We start from the raw sequence: 19,277 nt of genomic DNA on the forward strand, positions 1-19,277 counted from the left end.
GGTTCTCAGATAAGAGAACCCCTCCAAAAATAAGCGTATGCCACTATTTGCGACGCGCACATGGTATTCTTTAGTAAAAGGCGAAAGAATAGTTCGCTTTGTGCTCATCGCGTGGCTGCGTGAGTTTCATCTCTAGCGCAGGAGCTGGTTTTATACTGGCTCCTGCTACTTGCTTCTTCACTTGGGCAATTCGCAGAATTGCCCTTCTTTTGGGGTGGTCTTTAAATTTTGCCCCTCATATTTGAAATCTTTAAAATTTGCCTTCGGCCAACACCCATAGGTTTCGAGTGTTCGAACCCACGCGCAGGCAAAATTTTAAAAAAAAAATTTGCAAGGCAGGTAGTTTAAATTTCGCTATCTTGGGACTGAGATACTTTTGTTAAGGAATTACAAAGTTATCGACCAGAGATACTTATGCCTTGTGGGCGACTTGGCATAAGTATCTTGATCCCAGATAACTTTGATAATTCCTTCACAAAGTTATACCGTCCCATAAAAGTTTACGGATAAAGTGGATCCATGCCTACTATGTCAAAGAGTAGGATTTGACCAATTTAACAGCGTGTTGGCCGGACATATTGGATGGTTAGACAAATTATTAGTTCTTGAATCCTGGAGCAAGTGCATACTTCTTCTCAACCTGGAAAAAGCTTGATTCGAACTAAATTCTTGCAATTATTAGGTAATCTGAAAAGAGTCAACCTAAAATTTATGGTGTTTCAACATGCCACTCGACCAAATATATTTCACAATGTGATTGTGCTTACATGGAAGATCATTTGCTAATAGGATTATACAATGGGGCTTGAGTGTAGAACCAATTTGTGTTATGTGCAAGTGTTGTGATGAAGAAAGTTTGCCCATTAAAAGTATGCCCCCACCAAGATAACTTTTTGAAATTTATCAAGTTGTCTGGGACCCGATACTTATGCCTTGTAGGCGGACTTGGCATAAGTATGCCTGGATCCGCATAACTTTGATAATTCCTTCACAAAGTTATGCCGGGTCCAGCATAAAAGTTTATGGATAAAGTGGATCCATGCCTACTATGTCAAAGAGTAGGATTTGACCAATTTAACGGTGCTTGGCCGGACATATTGGATGGTTAGACAAATTATTAGTTCTTGGAGAATCACGGAGCAAGTGCATACTTCTTCTCAACCTGGAAAAAGCTTGATTCGAACTAAATTCTTGCAATTATTAGATAATCCTGAAAAAGAGTCAATTTGAAAATTTATGGTGTTTCAACACGCCACTCGTCCAAAATATATTTCACAATGTGATTGTGCTTATATGGAAGGCTATCGCGATCGCTAATAGGATCATACAATGGGGCTTGAGTGTAGAACCAATTTGTGTTATGTGCAAGTGTTGTGATGAAGAAAGTTTGCCCATTAAAAGTATGCCCCCACCCATAATCTGTGAAGAAATTATCAAAGTTATCTTGGGACCGCATACTTACGCTAAGTTTGCCCATAAGGTATGAGTATCCGGGTTCGACATAAAATTTGTAATTCCTTAACAAAAAGTATGCCGGGTCCGGCATACACGCGATTCAACCCTTGTCTTGCGATTTTTTTTTTAATTTTTTGTCGAGCGAGGGTTCGAACTCGAACTCGCGCGAAGAGCAAAAATTAAAGACCGGCAATATGAGGGGCATAATTTAAAGACCACAAATATGAGGGGCAAAATTTAAAGACCACCCCAAAAGAAGGGCACTCCGCGCAAAAAATTGCCTCACTTGTAGCGGATGTGGGACAAAGTTCCACCTTATTGTGAGCCTGTTTGGATGGGCTTAAAAAAGGCAGCTTATAAGCTGTTTTTTTAAGCTAAGCGAAACGGGGGAACTTATTTTAAGCACAAATTGACTTATAAACTGGCCAGTCAAATACTCAAAAAAATTAAATAAGCTGTTTTTAGCAACTTATAAGCTAAGCCAAACGGGCTCTATATGATGATAGGCACTTTTGGCATGGGCTTTCTTGGGGGGAGCCGCGAGCCCAAGTTAGTAGCTCTTTCTCGAATTACATTGAGGAAACACAGAGGTTGGGCAAATGCACTTCCCGATGAAATAGTGGGCAAATGACTGGGCCTTGAAACTGTTGAACATGAACACCAATTCTAAAATTTTAGAAAAACTGAAAAACAATTTCATTTTTCTCTTGATTGAGTAGATTCAAATAGTGGAGTTGATAGAAATGAATGGGATTAAGCATGGTTGATTAAAGTTTTGCAAAAACTTTCTTGGATGGAGAAATGCCTTGAGGAACTTTTTGAAACAAAGAATCTTCTAACATGCAAAAAACATTCCTTAATGATCAGCAGAATAACATAACAATAAGGAACAGCAAACCATATTCTTTCTGATTATTAAGGAATAGTCCTCCTTTCTTTACCGTTTTGGTCATCTCGTAGATGCATCTATGATAGACAAAATAATATACAAAATCCACTTCCACTTTTTATTTCCTCATAAATTCTTTCACTTAGTTAACGAGAAATGAAGTAGCCAGTGTGAGAACTTTAAGCAGCCAGATATGAACGTTTATTTATTTATTTACTATCAGCACGATTTAGGTCTCAGTGGCTGCTCTACCTTTTCAATGATTTAGCCCTTCATTTGAAGTTTTTCTCCCTATTGTTCAATGTTTGTTCGCCTCCAGGAACTATGTATGTCTATTTTCAGACAATTCCAATGGTTTTTCAACAACAACGACAACAACATACTCAATGAAATCCCACAGTATGGGGTCTGGGGAGGGTAAAGTGTATCCAGACCTTAGCCTCATCTCGGAATATAGAGAGGTTGTTTCCGAAAGACCCTCGGCTCAAGAGAAAAGATGACGAGAAAAGGTCAGATAAGCACCAATAGTTCAAAGCAATATGAAAATGAAACTAATGAAAGCAAAAAAGCCATGATAAAGCAGTCTGAGAAAAAAAAAACAGTAGCTACCACAGATAAATACGATAATTGAAGTACAAGAAACAACATATAGTTGCAAGAATCAAAGGACAATAAATGAAGATCAAAACTGCGACTACTAGTACGAAGGGATACGTGGGACTACTTACTAGCCTTTTACCCTAATCTAAGTCCTCCATAGCCTCCTATCTATAGTCATGTCCTCGGTAAGCTGGAACTGCGTCATGTTCTGTCTAAGCACCTCTTCCCAATACTTCTTCGGCCTACCTCTACCTCTTCTAAAACCGTCCATAGCCAACCTCTCACACCTCTGCACTGAGGCATGTGTGTCTCTCCTTTTCACATGCCCAAACCATCTCAGCCGAGCTTCCTGCATCTTGTCCTCCATCGATGCCACTCCCACCTTGTCCCGGATATCCTCATTCCTAATCCTATCTCGCCTGGCGTGCCCACACATCCATCGCAACATTCTCATTTCCGCAACTTTCATCTTTTGGACGTATGAGTTCTTGACTGCCCAAAGACTCCGCCTCGTACAATAAAGTCGGTCTCACTACCACTTTGTAAAACTTGCCTTTAAGCTTTGGTGGCACCTTCTTATCACACAACACTCCTGAAGCGAGCCTTTGTTTCATCCACCCTGCACCAATACGATGTGTGACATCATCGTCAATATCCCCATCTCTTTGTATAATAGACCCAAGATACTTGAAACTTCCTTCTTTTGGATGGCCTGGGTACCAAGCCTCACTTCCACGCCAGCCTCATGTGTCACGTCACTAAAATTGCACTCCATGTATTCTGTCTTGGTCCTACTCAACTTGTACCCTTTAGACTCCAGAGTTTGTCTCCAAACCTCCCGCTTAGCATTCACTCTGTTGCGGGTCTCGTCAAACAGGACTATGTCATCCGCGAATAACATGCACCATGGCACCTCACCTTGAATTTGCCGCGTCAAACCATCCATCACCAAGGCAAATAAAAATGGGCTAAGAGCTGATTCCTGATGCAACCTCATCTCCACTGGGAAGTGTTCTGAGTCTCCTCCCACTATCCTTACCCTGGTTTTGGCTTCCTCATACATGTCCTTGATTGCCCTAATGTACACCACAGGTACACCTCTAACCTCCAAGCATCTTCATAAAACCTCTCTTGGCACTTTATTATAAGTCTCTCTTCCTCTCTCTATATTGCTCCACCCGTCTCCTCACAAGATGAATAGCTTCTGTAGTCTCCTCACAAGATGAATAGCTTCTGTAGTCGAGTACCCCGGCATGAATCCGAACTGGTTCTCTGAAATGGACACGCCTCTCCTCACCCTCATTTCCACCACCCTTTCCCACACTTTCATAGTGTGACTTAGCAGCATGATACCTCTATAGTTGTTGCAACTTTGAATGTCGCCCTTGTTCTTGGACAAAGGAACCATCGTACTCCACCTCCATTCCTCGAGCATCTTCCTTGTCTTAAAAAATGGTTTTTCAACAAGGCAAGAATAAATAGGCTACTGCTTTGATTTATCTATTAAAATATCTAAATAAAATAGATAAACGAGAATAATTGTGAATTGCACTTCATCATATTTTAATAGCATTAGGCTTCGCAAAGTACTCCATTTTATAAGCAAGCATTATTCAACAACGAATACAAACAGTAGAAAACCATGACTGGTTAATTTAAAATCACTGTTTATCGTTGCTGGGATTTATAACAGAAGCTGCGCTAAATGACAATAGAAACTATGGTTCATATCTCACATGGATAATGGATTTCAAGTTGTTTTGAGCCGAGGGTCTATCGGAAACAACCTCTCTACCCTATAAAAGTAGAGGTAAGGTCTGCGCACGTCCTGCCCTCTCCAAACCGCACTTGTGGGATTACTCTGGGGATGTTGTTGTTGTTAGTGTAATGGATTTCAAGTCCTGACATATACAGACCATCAAAAGAAATGATAAAAATAAGTCAAAGAATGACTTTTCTTATTCTTCTTTCCCAACAAGTTTATACATAGCAGGGCAATATAGTTTTGATCCAAGTAACAAGTGTAAGAGAATCCTCCTTCTCTAGTTATTGAAATGCTCAAAACTCAGTCAAGCTTGTTCATGTTGTCTTTGTATTCAACACTTTCAAGAGGCCACTGGTTCGGACCTGGTAGGGCTGTCCAGCTAACAATATTATTATGGACCCAAACAGAGCATTTATGATATTGAAAATTCATACAGCCGACCCCGCCTAGTTTGAGACTGGGAAGGTATAATTGTTGTTATTGTGCACTTTCAATGGTCCCTTAACTTGCATATGGAAGTGGGGCGATATGATTTGTGGTTGAGGTAGATTGAATATATATGGGGATAACACATAAATAAATTTGTCTGAAGTTTTCAACTATATATTTAAATTTGGAAAAAAGTTCATTTGTCCTGTTTGTTGAAGTGTGTGAATCATTTCATCTAAAACTTATCCTGACAGAATATTCACTTAGTACTACCGTGAATACAATTTTTTAGCCCACCTGTATTATGATGCTCCCAAATATAATCTAAGAAGAAGTTTTTATAAAAGGATGACCATAGTATATCCCTATTTGAGAATTCCAATTGCTACAGATGAATAATCCTAGTTGCCCAGATAGGTAAACTGAGATACTTTTGGCTACTTGTGTATGAAAAAGATGCATGTTCTGAAAGCGGAATATGCTATAAGCAATTCAATATCTTGGAATAGTCAAAAGTTTCAGGGGAAAACTCGTAAAACATAGATAGGCAAATAATGTGTTTAACAGAGAAATTGGTTTAAATGGCCATTTGGTGCATGACTGCATCATAATTTGGAGAAGAATTTGAAGAATAGCATAAAACTGAACTCAGTCGCATGAATGTCAATAACTGCTAATAAGGTACATGTTATATGAACAAAGATAGTATTCTTGAGGAGCTATAAGCTTTTATGCAGTTCATCTCAGCCACATCATGAAACATGTACCTACTTAATTTGGTTCTAAATAACTCAGTAGACGTATCCTTTCTCGAACATTCCCTCCTTGGCCTCCTCAGACTCACCCTCACCGGTGTATTTGCCAAGCTGTGCGAGAGAGTTGGCACTTGCTCTAACAAGCAAAGCTTCCTGAGCTGCCTTCACATTTTCTGGTCTTCCACCCCATGTCGTGAGGCATGTGTTCTGAAGGGCTCTGGCATATGAGAACGATACGTGCCATGGGTTGGCAGATTGGTTCATGGCATTCAAGTTAAGAGTAGCCTCCACTTCAGATTGTCCACCAGACAAAAACTGTAATAGCAAACATTGAATAATTAGTAGTCGGCTTCTTTTAGCACTGTCAGTGTATAAAAGTTAGAGACTTTTTCATTTTTGGCTCATACGCTGAAAATTTGATTACAGGGCTAGCCAAAATATACAAAACCTACACACTTATTATGTATATTATATGTATATTTTCGTATACAATATGTATATTAATGTATGTTTATACTTAATATACAAAACATATGTATTTGTCGGCTATTATCTTTTAGGACAGTCCAAAAAGGTAATTATCCCAAAGTTTGTTTAAACTCTTTATATAATAGGAGTTTTTAGGTACTTGCCATGATTCCGGGGACAGCAGGGGGAATTCTTCTGTGGAGGAGCTTGAGGGTATAATCGGCAACTTGATCAGGGGTGGCCCTCTCCTTGCACTCAGCTCCAGGGGTGACCATGCTAGGCTTCAAGAGGATACCTTCAAACATGACATTGTTTTGGGCAAGGTAAAAGAAAACTTCAGCCCACACCTTCTGGGCAACCTCGAAGGTCCTATCGATGTTGTGTTCACCATCAAGCAAAATCTCTGGCTCAACAATTGGTACCAACCCATTGTCCTGCAACAATTGACAAGAAGTTTCTCTGTTAATCATCTTGGAACTCCAAGAACGGAGAATTGCATCATATTTATTGTGTCACCATTAGCTATTTGCCGGCTTAATTACCTGAGAAATTGCAGCATAGCGAGCGAGACCCCAAGCTGCTTCTTTCACTGCTAGTGCAGAAGGACCATTGGGAATGCTGACCACAGTACGCCTGTAAGATTCACAATGAAGAAGATAAGAAGGGCTTCAAGTAAGCATTTGTTTCTCCATTGAGTTTAATTTGTACTTATATTATACTACTATTAATACTTTTTATGCTATCAGGTGGTAATTATTCATAATAATAAGTGGCATCAGTAACCCAGAAAACAAGGTAACTAGTCTTCTACAACAGGTTAAATTGCACTAATTGTGTAAAATTTCATTTACATTCTCAATGAACATGAAGTGAATGCCATTCAATTTATATATGAAAATAGAAAAATATTCTACCATTTAGCAAAACGAGCGCCTTGTTGGTAGTAAGCAGCAGAGCGGGAGGCAAGGCCGTCAAGACCTTGGCACCAAGATTCATCGTTTGAACCAGCCAAGGGAACTAGACCCTGTAGTTTTCATTAAAATCATAATTATAACTTGTTAAACATGACAACTAAATATTAATCAAGAATTTAAGAGAAGCCGGCATACTGATCTTTACCTTGTCAGTCTTAATTCCAGGAACAATGTTCTGCTCACGAAGTACATCAACAATTTTCTTTCCATCAACAGTGGACTGGTAGAGTGTCTCCTCAAAAAGGATGGCACCTGAAATGTACTGACCAAGTCCTGGAGCTGAAACAAGAAGGGTTCTGTATGCCTGGCGATTAGCTTCAGTGTTCTCTAATCCGATTGAAGCTAAACGCTTCCCGCAGGTAGCATTTGACTCATCCATGGCCAAAATTCCACGACCAGGAGTTGCAATAGTTTTCTACAGTCAACAGTTAGTTTATATGATCAGCTAATAGTTTATATGATCAGCTAATGCTTCATGTACCTTGACGAACTTTCATACAAGGGTTTAGCCATTTGAAAATACTTCTTAATCTTGTTTAGCCCTTATGATATATTCACATGCTATTTCCTAGAAGCTTGTGTTTAAACCAACAGTATCACAGTACAACCTTTTATAAGGGTTTTTCTTTTTTCAGCTTAATCATTCACATGACACACAAATAAAAGTGACTTAATACATCAGCAGCCCCTTAAACTTGTCAATAGATTTCGTTTAAACATTCAAACTATGGCTTGTGCCAATCGAGCACCTGAACATGATAAAGTGCTCCTATTAGACACTTTTTGGAAAAACTTTTGTGCGTGTTCTCAAGCGTAGATTGTTAAGTTAACCACATAAAGTATGTTACCTCCTTTAATTATACACATCTGTCTCAAGTGGAACAGACCTGAGGTTTTATAGCTTATTGAGGCTAATGCATATAAATAAAGGAGGTGACATAATTTAATTGGTTAACTTATCCATGTAATGGCACTTAAGAACACATGCAAAAAAATCCAAAATTTGAATCAAAAGTGTTTAATATGAACACTTTATCTATGCTCAGGTGCTCAATCGAAACAAGCTGTAGTTTGAGTGTCTAAGTGAAATTAATGACAAGTTTAAAGGGCTATCGATGTATTAAGCCAATAAAAGTCTTCTATAGGAAAGGCAACTAGTGGACAGGAACTACGTTATTTGCTACTTGCTAGTAAAAGAAATTTGATGAAATGCTATTAAGCAGTGGAAAAGAGAGTAAGATGGTAATTGCAACTTCTATCTTGCAAAACCTCAAGTGAAACAACACACTAGTAAGTAACAGAGCAACAATTTACTTGATTAAATTAATCCTTAACTTGCTACAACACGTTAAAATACACTGATAGTGTGAAAATCATCAGTACATATAAGCAAAATTCATAATGCTTTTAGCAGTACGTACCGCGGTTTTGACGAGCTCATCAGCATAGCTGGCACGGACAGTGAGTCCGGAAGGTTGGCACCGGACAACGGAGACCGAAGGCTGGCGAAGGGCCTGACCCTTTATGAAGTCAGTTTTGTTAATGACTGGTGATGTCTTGAGGAGAGATGCTGATGATGCCATTTCTTTTCTTTCCTTATCTTTCTCTCCTCAGCTATAAGTTCCTTATCTTTTTGGTTGTTTACTTCTTGTGTTTATAAATACTCGTAGAGCCTCATGCTCAATATGTTTATATAGTACCAGCAGATATGCCATTTGAGGCCATAATACACTGACCAATAAACAAGTGACAATTGGCTTGATAACTTGCTGACCTGGCTGGACAAAACTAGGAATTACACGAAACTGAGCTAACAGGACGAGAGGTGCCAGAGGTTCCTCTTGAAGGTGGGTTAATCTTGGAGTAATGGGTTTTGTGGTTAAAAATACTTTTTGATCAAATTAACATGGAGGATTAGATTGAAGAACATAGTTTAGCTAGTTTCTCGTCACTTGCGTTTTCGAATATATAAAAAATTTAAGATTTAATGTCCGAATTCATGGTTAAAATAAAAAAGTTTTGACTCTCAAAATTCGAAAAATTCCACATAAATGGGAACAAATGGACTAATGAGTAAATACTTACGCTCATAAAATGTTCACACCAATCCATGATAGTCGAAAGGAGGGATAAGTCAACGGAGAAGTGTTTAAAAACTAAACTAATAAATGCAAGATATGTATTTTTAATATGCACATTTAACGTATTCGCACTTTATTTGTACATTAACATCTAAGGTTAAATTTTTTGGTTCTATGTAATAATGTGAATATATATTGGACGCGAATAAATATTTACAAATCTGGAACTCTGTGCCTAAATAAACACCTAGTAATAATTCTATTATTTTGTGTCCTTTATCTTTCACTAGACTTCGCACAGTACCGTCGAATCTGGTTGCTAGAAGGGACTAGCTATCAAGCACTAGTTGAATTTTGAGGCTCTGATTATCCTACAACGCAAGTTAAAATTCCTAATGCAGTCAAATTTGGGTTCTATCAAGTCAAGACTAAGAGAATATATAAACCAATGCTTCCATAAATTTTATCGTGATTTATAATTATAGCTTTTTTCTCTTTCAAAAAAATGGGTGGTCGATTGTAATAAGTGGCTCAATCTTTGTTTCATTCGGAAAAGGAAGATTAACAACCGTACAAAGAAAGGTTGATGTGATGAGATTGGCAGGTCCTACCAAATTGATTTTATTTGGACAATTGAGGGATGCACACGTTTCCCTTTCAACATGGCAAAAAGTTACTGAAGCAATGTGGTGATAAACCAGACGAAAGAATTTATTCCTCTTTCGCTTGTAACATCTGAAGAAAAAAAAAAATACTAGGCGACTGGTATCTGGACAAACCTCACAAGCTGACCATTTCATGCTTCATGCCTAGAATATTCCTTTTTTTGGCTTAATCGTCGAATATTAGTAGCTCACTGGTCTAACCAATTTGAATTTTGCATCGGGTAGGTCGACGAAGGGGGTAAAGCACCTATTTCATGCTTAATCATACCCAAAAACATCCTTTTTTTTCCTTGTTAAATCATCCAATATTGAAGCTCATTAATCTAACTAATCCGAGTTCGCGCTGGGTAGGCCCACTAAAGCAGGTAAAGGCAAAAAAATGCTTTCTCCTTAGAAGTTCTTCATTCCGATATCTGGTTTGAGGTGGTATGCCAAAGATCTACCGCTCCATTCAACCACTCTAAACAAGAAAAGGTAAGCACATAGTACATCACATCAAGTGATCAAACAAGTGTCAGGTTAGCGGCTGGAATTCAATAATGGCCCATGGAATTTTTCAGAAATAATGTCATCACTCTTAAGCCACTCAACACATCCCATGACAAACGACCACTAGACTACAGTTGTGTAGCCAAATTTCCTTTCCTTTGTTTCTTCCTCAACTGTTACAGCTGAGATTGTGCTTATGCAATACCCATCACATGCCTAAGCACAACCACAACATTTTAAGTGTTAAATCAATGGTGTGGTATCAAATGTGAAAAACAAGAGTGTGTGTGTGTGTGTGTGTGTGTGTTCTATTGTTAAAAACAAGGCATATGTATGTGTTCGGACAAGCCCACACGTGCAGATGAGAAGAACCGGGTAGATATTCTATGCATACCAACTCGCACATGGTGTTCACACTAAACCAAGGTTTTTTTCTTGGACCAATAGTCAAAAATTAAGGAATCAGCTAATCATGGTCAAGTGATATAGCTTAGTTTTTTGTCCAAAAAAATAATTAACAAAATACTCAAATGGCAAGTGAACAGCACCAAACATTTAGCCAGAACAGCAATCCTAAGAATCACTCTTAGGCCTAATAAGCAGCATTTAGCCTGAAGAATCACCGATTTCAAAGAAAAGAAGGTCTCATTCCATAAATCTACAATTCCTTGCATCAAAAATCTCACTAGATCTTAGCAATACAAGCTGTTACCAACAATCATGGCACTTGGCCTGAGTTTCAATTTCTTGCTCTCGTTTAGAAGTACTTCTCTAACAAAATTGAGATGATGAAACCGTTCTATATGAGGTAAGTAGAAGAAATCCACAAAAGTACATACGTAATCAGTGAAGTTGTCACCTCCAAACTCATTGGCCCTTTCAGTATGGGAGGAACCACAGACACCATCAAGAATGTCCCCAAAAGCCAAGAGAAAATAAAAGCACCAGCTCTGCACCACAATATAATCAAGAAAGACTTTAGCAAAACAAAAAAATGAGAACACCTTGACTATCAAATAGGAAGGTTAATACATGGAAGAAGTCTAGGAATTCAAAAACTTAAAGACATAATTCCATGACTAACTTTAATGTCTACAACTAATTTTGAGTAAGTGCTTTACTGAGCTATACACCATCAAGGCAAAATTTGTGTCCATGTAACATAAGTCTCAGGGCAGTTTTCTTTGTTAGTCATTAAGTATTAAGTCAACTGTGCAGATAATAATGACCCATATTAAAAAGGCAAAACAGCTAGGTCAGAGAAAAATTTAAAGCATACCCATATAGAAAAGCTCGAAGTTTGCTCTTTAACCGATCATGAATGAAATATATGGCAGTGATGAGGGAAATGGCAACTTGAAGGGTTGGACCTTCTTCAGTGGGAAAGAGAACTGTGAGAGCTCCAAGGACTATGAAAGCAATGGAAGTTTTCACAATGAACTTTGTAGCTGGTGTCCTAAACCTGCTAGTGACAGCCTGTACAAAGCGAGATTGTTTCATTTCCCTGACTTTCTTGTTAATATCAATTTTTGGGTTCTTTCTATCGTAGAATTTCTGCATTATTATTTTATCATGGGCAGCTTCAATTGCATCCACGCTTGGTTTATGACCAGCATATCTTTGTATTAGGAAGTTCCTAGCAGCTTGGATTTCATCCTCAGAAGCTTCCTTGTTAATTCCAAGTCGTTTGTATGGGTCCTTCACATTGATTCTCGGAAAGATAGCTGCACTTGAAGAAACAACACACACCGAGAAGAAAATGCATCAACAAGAGCAACTAAAAAAAGTAATAAAGAACTCGGATTATTGAACTGAAAGGTAATTAAGAAGCATAGCAGGCTCTGTGCTATTTTGTGCATATTCACATGTAGACGACTTAAGAAGTTATAATTGGAAATGTCTTTTTCTGTACAAAAACGAAAAGGCAGATATTTCTTTCTGATAACCACGGGATTTATGTTAATTCTGAATCCAAGTAGAAAGTCATCTACTATAGAAATCTTTAGGTATCTTCCCAATGTTACTACATCTATTGATATAATGCATCTAAGGGGATACTTCCTTGCAGTAAGTGCAGCCTCTCAATCTGCTAGACATGATTAAATTTGATAGACCCACCAAAAAACAAAAGAAATAAAGGGTGCGTTTGGTACGAAGGAAAATGTTTTCCATGAAAAAAATTTCTTGGAAAATAAGTAGTTTTCTTACTTATTTTCTTGTGTTTAGTACGTGAGCAGAAAATATTATCCCAAAAATATTTGTATATAATCTACGCAAATACATGGGAGGTGAGGGTGTGGGTAGCCGGGTAGGAGTGTGGGGGTGGTGGGGATGGGAGCTATAAGGGTGGGGTAGGAGAGTGATGTGTTGGAGTGTGGGGAAGAGACAATCAATGTGGAATGACACTTGTGTAACTTGTTTTCCCTATTTCCACTAGAGAAGTCATTTTCCTCATTTTTAAGGAAGTTGTTACCCTACAGAAAATGTTTTCCAAAACTTTTTACTAACCAAACATTGGAAAATTGAAAAATATTTTCCTCCATACCAAACACATGCAAAAAGCGGCAAACACATTTAAGACATGAAGGACTTGTTTCTCAAGATTCCAGCTTCCTCTGCTGCTTATTTATCATCGATAATAATTTAATGGAGACCTTATTTTGCTCACATCACATCTTTCAACAGAGTAGATATCTAAAGGAATGGCAAAAAGAGAACAGAAGAAAATCCACATTCATAAACTTCTGAAAATGAGTCCATATGCATCTCAACAACTGTGTAACTCAGGCATAACTTCTTCAAATTATAAAGAAGCTAGATTAAGAGAAGAGCCATCAAAATTACCAGCAGAGTCATCGGTAGAACCACCAAAAGAAGCTTCCATTGCACACTTGACTATAGGCATTCTTCTTGGGTGATACTTCTGTGTAGAACCAGTACAGCAACTTCTATATGATAAACAAAGAAAATGAAAACGATCAATCAGGAACGTTCTACCATTTGAGTGAACTCTTAGAAAAAGTAAAACTTATCAAAACCACACTTGATAGAGCATGTACCTTGATCTCCCTAAGATAGAAGCTGAAACTCTCTTCTCACGCAACCCTGGACATTGTACAGGTAAGTGGAGACAGTATTTTATAGGACTAGCAGCTAATCCTGATGTTGCCATTGTAGCCCACCTTACTATTTGTTGACAAACTGAGAAACTGCATATAATTTGAGTGAGAAGAAATCAGAAGACCCAACTAAAAGAAATGATCCATAGAAGTCCAATAGTAAGTGATGTAAGATACTTAAAAGTTCGACGCAGATTCTCTGCAAAGAATCAAATCCTACAAAGAAAAAGAATTGACTTCCAATGTTGCATACTGAAGAAGAAAGCTCAACAATTAAAACAGAATTATGTAGTGAAGCATTAGCGTGAAATTCAAGCATATGCAAGGAGGGAAAGAGAAGGGAAGAAGATAGGAATTGTGGGAATCAGTCAAATACATAGTTCGATACAGGTAACCTGAAATCTGTAAACCTGCGCTTATACTACGATTTATTCAGCAGACTATACCTTCTTTTTTTAATCAAGTAGATATATTCTCATTCATAAACATGGCCAAAAAGCTGGCCGTATACAAGGGTTCTACCAAAAGGTAAAGAATCTGGAAAAGGAAATGATTGGTGTGTCTTCTATACAGCAAGGAACTCTATGGGTGCACGATAAAAAATAAAAAAAGTGATCGGAGACTACTCCTCAACTAAGCAAAACTCGACTCTACCCCCCCTCAAAAGCTCTCTTGTTTCTCTCTCTCCAAACAACCCACATTAATGCAAAAGGGACCACATTCTTCTCCTTCTTCTCCCGCTTTTACATTAGAACGTCAACTCTTTCACAGTTTTTCGCATTACCCATGAAATGCCGAACCATCTATGCATATCCCACCATAACCTCATGGTTAGACCACAATGTAGAAGAAGATGATCAACATCCTTGCCTGCCTAACACCAGCTGACACAAACAACCTTCCGTTTTCTAAGGTTTTCCATCATCAAGATGACCCCTCTAGTAGCTAGCCAAGTGAAAAAGCAACCTTTCTCGGCACCTTAAGTATCCAAATTGCACTACGTAGAAAAGCTTCTAACTCCGTAACCAAAACTCTCGTAAAATGACTTAAAAGAAAACCTTCCATTATTGCCCAACCCCCACCATAGAACATCAGGGTTATCAGACTGAGTGACTTGTCTATGGAGGGTAGTCATCAATCTTTACAACTCTGTCACCTCTCAATCGTGGAACTCAAATCCCAAAAGAACTCCCTAGCTTGTGTCACCCTGATTTGCTGAATAGTCGAATCTCTCTGGCATGATATTTGGTAATGACTCTGGAATCATCTTTCAATAAGTCGTCCCGACACCAACTATGATCCAAAAAATTAACTCTCCTCCTGTCTCCTACCTTAAATGAGATGTTTATACTAAAATCATCCCATCCTTCATAATATTCCTCCACAAACCACACCCAAAAGGCAAAGTGACATATCTAGTTCTCCATGCCTCGCCCACAACTCCATATTTATCAATTATCACCCCTATCCAAAAATTTGTTCCTCCACTCCGAATCTCCAAAGCCATTTGCCCAGTAAAGCTTTGTTAAACACCTTTAAATCTTTGATGTCAAGGCCTCCCCATATTTTAGGAGATGTGGTTGTCTCCCACCACACCAAGTGAAACTTCCTTGTCCCATCCCATGCATCCCACAAAAAGTTTCTCTGAATCTTTTACAACTTTCCTGTGACCGAAGCTAAGGCATGAAAAAAAAGCCATGTAATAAGTGGGGATGCTCGATATAGTGCTCTTAATAAGCACTTCATTTCCTCCTTTGAACAGCTAATCTCTTCTCGACCCTCTGAAGAACCGAATTCCACACTATAAGATCCTTATCCGAAGCACCTAACGGTAATACAAGATAGGTAGTCGTGGAGAGCACCAACACTATAATTCAAAACTTGAGCGAGCAATCCAATATCTTCCACCTCTCCTAATGGGATAATCTCATACTTCCTCAAGTTAATTTTAAGTCATGACACCACCTGGAACCAATTTAGCACTTGGCCTAAATAATCCAATTGGGTCACATCCGCATCACAAAAAACCAAGGTATCATCCGCAAACAACAAGTGTGAAACCGAGATTGTCCCTACAACCTCAACCGCAACATTGAGACCCTTTATATATACCCTCCCAAGATGGCTCTATCTATCATTTTGCTCAAAGATGAATAACTAAGATGAATAACATCGATGACAATGGGTCTCCTTGTCCCAGACCCCTCGAACTCCCAAAAAAACCATGCCGATTGTCATTCACCAAAACAGAGTATCTCACTGAAGAGATGCAAAATTTGATCCATTTTCTCCACTTTTACCCGACCTCCATCTGAAGCATAATAGAGCCTAGGGAATTCCAATTCACATGGTCAGAGGCCTTTTCGAGATCAAGTTTGCACAATACAGCTGGCACTCCTTGTATTCTCCTTGAATCCACCACTTCGTTCGCCACCAAAGCCGCATCCAAAATCTGTCTACCCTCCACAAAAGCATTCTGCGAAGTAGAGCTAGTCTCATCCAGCACCTTTTTAAGTCTAAAGGAAAGCACCTTAGAGATGATCTTATAGATGCTTCCCACTATACTAATGGGTCTATAGTCCTTCATGCTTGTGGGTCTCTCCCGTTTAGGAATGATGACAATAAACGAAGTATTCAAACTTTTTTTAAATTCACCCCTTTCCTGAAACTCCACAATAGTATCCATCACGTCAAATTTGACCATGTTCCAGCAATCCTGCAAGGAAGCCAAAGAGAAACCATCAGGATCTAGAGCTTTATCATTTGTACAACACTCCACCGCCTTTTTTACCTCCTCCTCGTCAATAGCCCTTTCTAAATATCCGCACTCTTGGCCTCCAATCTGCTTCCTCTTTGTACAAACGTTCTTAGAAGTCTAGAATTGCCCCCTCTACTTGCTCCTCCCCTGCATGAACTTGCTCCTCCCCTGCATGCCTTACCCTGTTAACCTCCACCGACTCTATGAAGTTTCCCCTCCTATTTGCAATGGCTACCCTATTGAAAGATTTTGTGTTGGAGTCCCCCTCCGCCAACCATAACACCCTCACTTTTCGGGCCAAGGTCAAATCAGCTAGCTTTCAGCTCCTCTTTCCTCTCCTTCTCACACCTCAGTATTCCACACCTTTATGTCTCCTTTAACCATTACGTCTCTTTTAAGCAATTTCAACTTCTTGGCAAGCCTATAAGAAGGCCTCCCCTCCACCACATAATTACTAGACAACCAGCCACTCTCTCCCTGAAATCCGCCAGTTTCAGCCACATGTTCTCAAATCTAAAGGACATCTTATTCATCTTCCTCTACTACCATCCAACATGATAGGTGGATGGTCTGATATCAGCTGCGGAAGAGGAAACTGGATCACATTGGGTACCAACTCCTCCCAAGAAGTAGACACTAAAAATCTGTCAAGTCTTGATCGGCAGATTATACTAACTAAAACAGTAAAATATCCGAGAACACTGTGACAACTGCAGCAAGACCATTCCAAAAAGCATGAACCACATGAGAGCTAGGGAGAAAGTAGAACTGTCATTTGGATTACCACTCCTATGGCTTCATACTATTAGATATCACAAAACGATTAAGAACTAATCTACTGAAGATACCACCAAGAAGAAAAAAGTAATAAATCCTGTTTCAAGAGGAGTAACCGTATGCAGCATCAAATTAGAAGTCAACTTAATAACATTATTTCCTATTTATCAGACTGTAGATAGTTTGAACCACCGAAAAGAGTATTCAATCCTTTGCTCTAATCAACTGAGCTACCTAAAATACTTTCCTAGAGTTTGTTTTCTTCATCAAATAGCGTCCTACTTTATCACTTTACTAGTAAGGGAAAATTCCTTTACTAAACTAAGAAAATAGAACAGATAATACTTGTTTTCGCTTGTTTGTAAAGCTTTCAAGTGCTCTTTCAGCATCTGTATAATCCACCAACACGCTCAAGAACTAGTCAAAGAAAAACAAGGCACAATGAGCTCCTGCTCATAGTCACTAAGAAGTGCAATCTTGTACTCCAGGGAACGAGACCCCACCAAATAGGTTCTTTCTCTCACGTAATTCACCCTCCTGTTTAATTTCAGTGCCGGAAGAAATGGGATTAGAACCTATGATGCAATCATCTTGTATGTCCATTCAGCAAATCAAATTCGTTATTGGCTTTCCTTTTAAACAAGTCATTCACATCCTAGTACGCTTGTGAGGCTTTGTCCGCTTTGTTCCAATGACACAACGAACCTAACAGGTTTGTCAACTGAACTTGTTCATCCCTTCTGCCACTTCTCTAATTATTACTCCCTCCATCCCAATTTAAGTGTCTTACTTTGACTAGACACAGAGTTTAAAAACTTGAGACTTTTAAATCTTGTGGTCCGAAATTAAAGATGTGTATAATGTACTAAAATGTCCTTTAAATCTTGTGGTTATAAACTTGTATGTTTGAAATGTCAACTTACTCAATATAGAAAGAGGCACTCCTTTAGGACAGACCAAAAAGGAAAGTAAGACACTTAAATTGGGACGGAATATCTTTTTCTCAATCTCAATTGAGAAATAACCATGCCTACTGACTAGTTACTACGGAGCAATTTCTACTCGGTATTGTGTACTCAATTTTTCATTTTGTTCATTGGATAAATGAAGCTTTTCCAGCCCCATGACAATAACACATTCCAGAAGTACAATAGTTTACACAGTGTAAATTAACTTTTCCACCCCCTCTTCCACAACATAAATGAAACCCCACTACCCCAAATTCGATAAAGATTAAATATTTTAAGAGATTGGAGCTATATTAACGAATTGAAACAGTAAAAGAAATGGAAATGGGGTAACAATCCAAGTAAGCTTAGAAAACAAAATGAGAACCTGGTGGTTATTAAAGGAGTTGCTGCGTTGTTCTTGTTGCTGTAGCTTGGAAAAAGGTGAAGTAGAGGGCAGCCAATTCCTTAGGCGACAGACATTTGAAGTGGGATTTCGAGTTCCCCAGTGGATAGAAGTAGCCAAGAAACACCTATTGTCGAAGCAGGGAATGATGGTTTTGAGCCTAAAGCGTTCAGGCCTTATATAAGATCGTTTGACAGTACTGACAAATCCGTTGTAGTCTAGTTGGTTAGGATACTCGGCTCTCACCCGAGAGACCCGGGTTCAAGTCCCGGCAACGGAAGTTTTATTTGTTTTTTATATAATCTCAACAAATATTGATTTTTAGGGTGTGTTCGGTATAAAGGAAAATGTTTCTAGGAAAATAAGTCTATCTCTTATTTATTTTTTTGTGTTCGGTTCGCAAGCAAAAAGACATTATTGTATTTCTTGTGTTCGGTTCGCAAGCAAAAAGACATTATTATAAAAGCATTTGTATATAATCTGAACAAATACTATGGAGGTAGGTGGGATAGGGGAGTTGGGGTGGGTGTGAAGGGGTGGAGTTAGAAGATGAGATGGGGTGTGGTGGAGAGAAGCAATGCGGAATGCACTTGTAGACTTATTTTCTCTACTTTCATTATGGAGTCCTACATGCCTAACACACACGTGAACCAGGGGCGGAGCTACACCCTCCCAAGGGTGTTCAGCCAAACACCCTTTG

General features: G+C 38.8%; 2 protein-coding genes and 2 non-coding genes across 5 annotated transcripts; 1 reads left to right on the forward strand and 3 right to left on the reverse strand.

The window, feature by feature from the left end:
* Positions 1–117, reverse strand: LOC132048434 (U5 spliceosomal RNA). The gene has a single exon (XR_009412977.1). It is a non-coding gene; the product is annotated as a U5 spliceosomal RNA (small nuclear RNA).
* Positions 118–5,749: 5,632 nt separating this feature from the next.
* LOC132035016 (fructose-bisphosphate aldolase 1, chloroplastic-like) lies at positions 5,750–8,997 on the reverse strand. The gene is made up of 6 exons (XM_059425340.1): positions 8,757–8,997; positions 7,481–7,750; positions 7,276–7,385; positions 6,904–6,994; positions 6,526–6,795; positions 5,750–6,208 (listed from the first exon to the last, which is right to left on the reverse strand). Exons 1-6 carry the CDS (start codon positions 8,916–8,918, stop codon positions 5,930–5,932), a joined length of 1,182 nt encoding a protein of 393 aa, XP_059281323.1. The 5' UTR covers positions 8,919–8,997; the 3' UTR covers positions 5,750–5,929.
* Positions 8,998–11,054: 2,057 nt separating this feature from the next.
* LOC132035019 (protein CHAPERONE-LIKE PROTEIN OF POR1, chloroplastic) lies at positions 11,055–18,753 on the reverse strand. Of its 2 annotated transcripts, none has more exons than XM_059425348.1 (5): positions 18,560–18,753; positions 13,630–13,779; positions 13,415–13,515; positions 11,850–12,294; positions 11,055–11,520 (listed from the first exon to the last, which is right to left on the reverse strand). In XM_059425348.1, the coding sequence occupies exons 2-5, from the start codon at positions 13,740–13,742 to the stop codon at positions 11,370–11,372; spliced, it is 810 nt and encodes a 269-aa protein (XP_059281331.1). In that variant the 5' UTR covers positions 13,743–13,779; positions 18,560–18,753; the 3' UTR covers positions 11,055–11,369. The 2 variants fall into 2 exon arrangements, with proteins under 2 accessions (XP_059281331.1, XP_059281327.1); XM_059425344.1 differs by having other exon boundaries at positions 13,415–13,518; positions 18,560–18,747.
* A 31-nt stretch (positions 18,754–18,784) lies between these two features.
* TRNAE-CUC (transfer RNA glutamic acid (anticodon CUC)) lies at positions 18,785–18,857 on the forward strand. The gene has a single exon. It is a non-coding gene; the product is annotated as a tRNA-Glu (tRNA).
* Positions 18,858–19,277: the final 420 nt, after the last annotated feature.

The sequence above is a fragment of the Lycium ferocissimum genome, chromosome 2 (assembly GCF_029784015.1).
Source record: "Lycium ferocissimum isolate CSIRO_LF1 chromosome 2, AGI_CSIRO_Lferr_CH_V1, whole genome shotgun sequence".
NCBI classification, from domain to species: Eukaryota; Viridiplantae; Streptophyta; class Magnoliopsida; order Solanales; family Solanaceae; genus Lycium; species Lycium ferocissimum.

Bases quoted from the DNA above. Each gene is read 5' to 3' on its own strand.
- LOC132035016 (XM_059425340.1), bottom strand. From the start codon at position 8,918: ATGGCATCATCAGCATCTCTCCTCAAGACATCACCAGTCATTAACAAA. The intron at 7,751-8,756 runs GTACGTACTGCT...TGTTGACTGTAG, and splicing joins ATGAGCTCGTCAAAACCGCG to AAAACTATTGCAACTCCTGG. The intron at 7,386-7,480 runs GTAAAGATCAGT...TGAAAACTACAG, and splicing joins CTGGAATTAAGACTGACAAG to GGTCTAGTTCCCTTGGCTGG.
- LOC132035019 (XM_059425344.1), bottom strand. From the start codon at position 13,742: ATGGCAACATCAGGATTAGCTGCTAGTCCTATAAAATACTGTCTCCAC. The intron at 13,519-13,629 runs GTACATGCTCTA...TTTATCATATAG, and splicing joins TCTATCTTAGGGAGATCAAG to AAGTTGCTGTACTGGTTCTA. The intron at 11,521-11,849 runs GTATGCTTTAAA...ATTGTGGTGCAG, and splicing joins CTTCGAGCTTTTCTATATGG to AGCTGGTGCTTTTATTTTCT.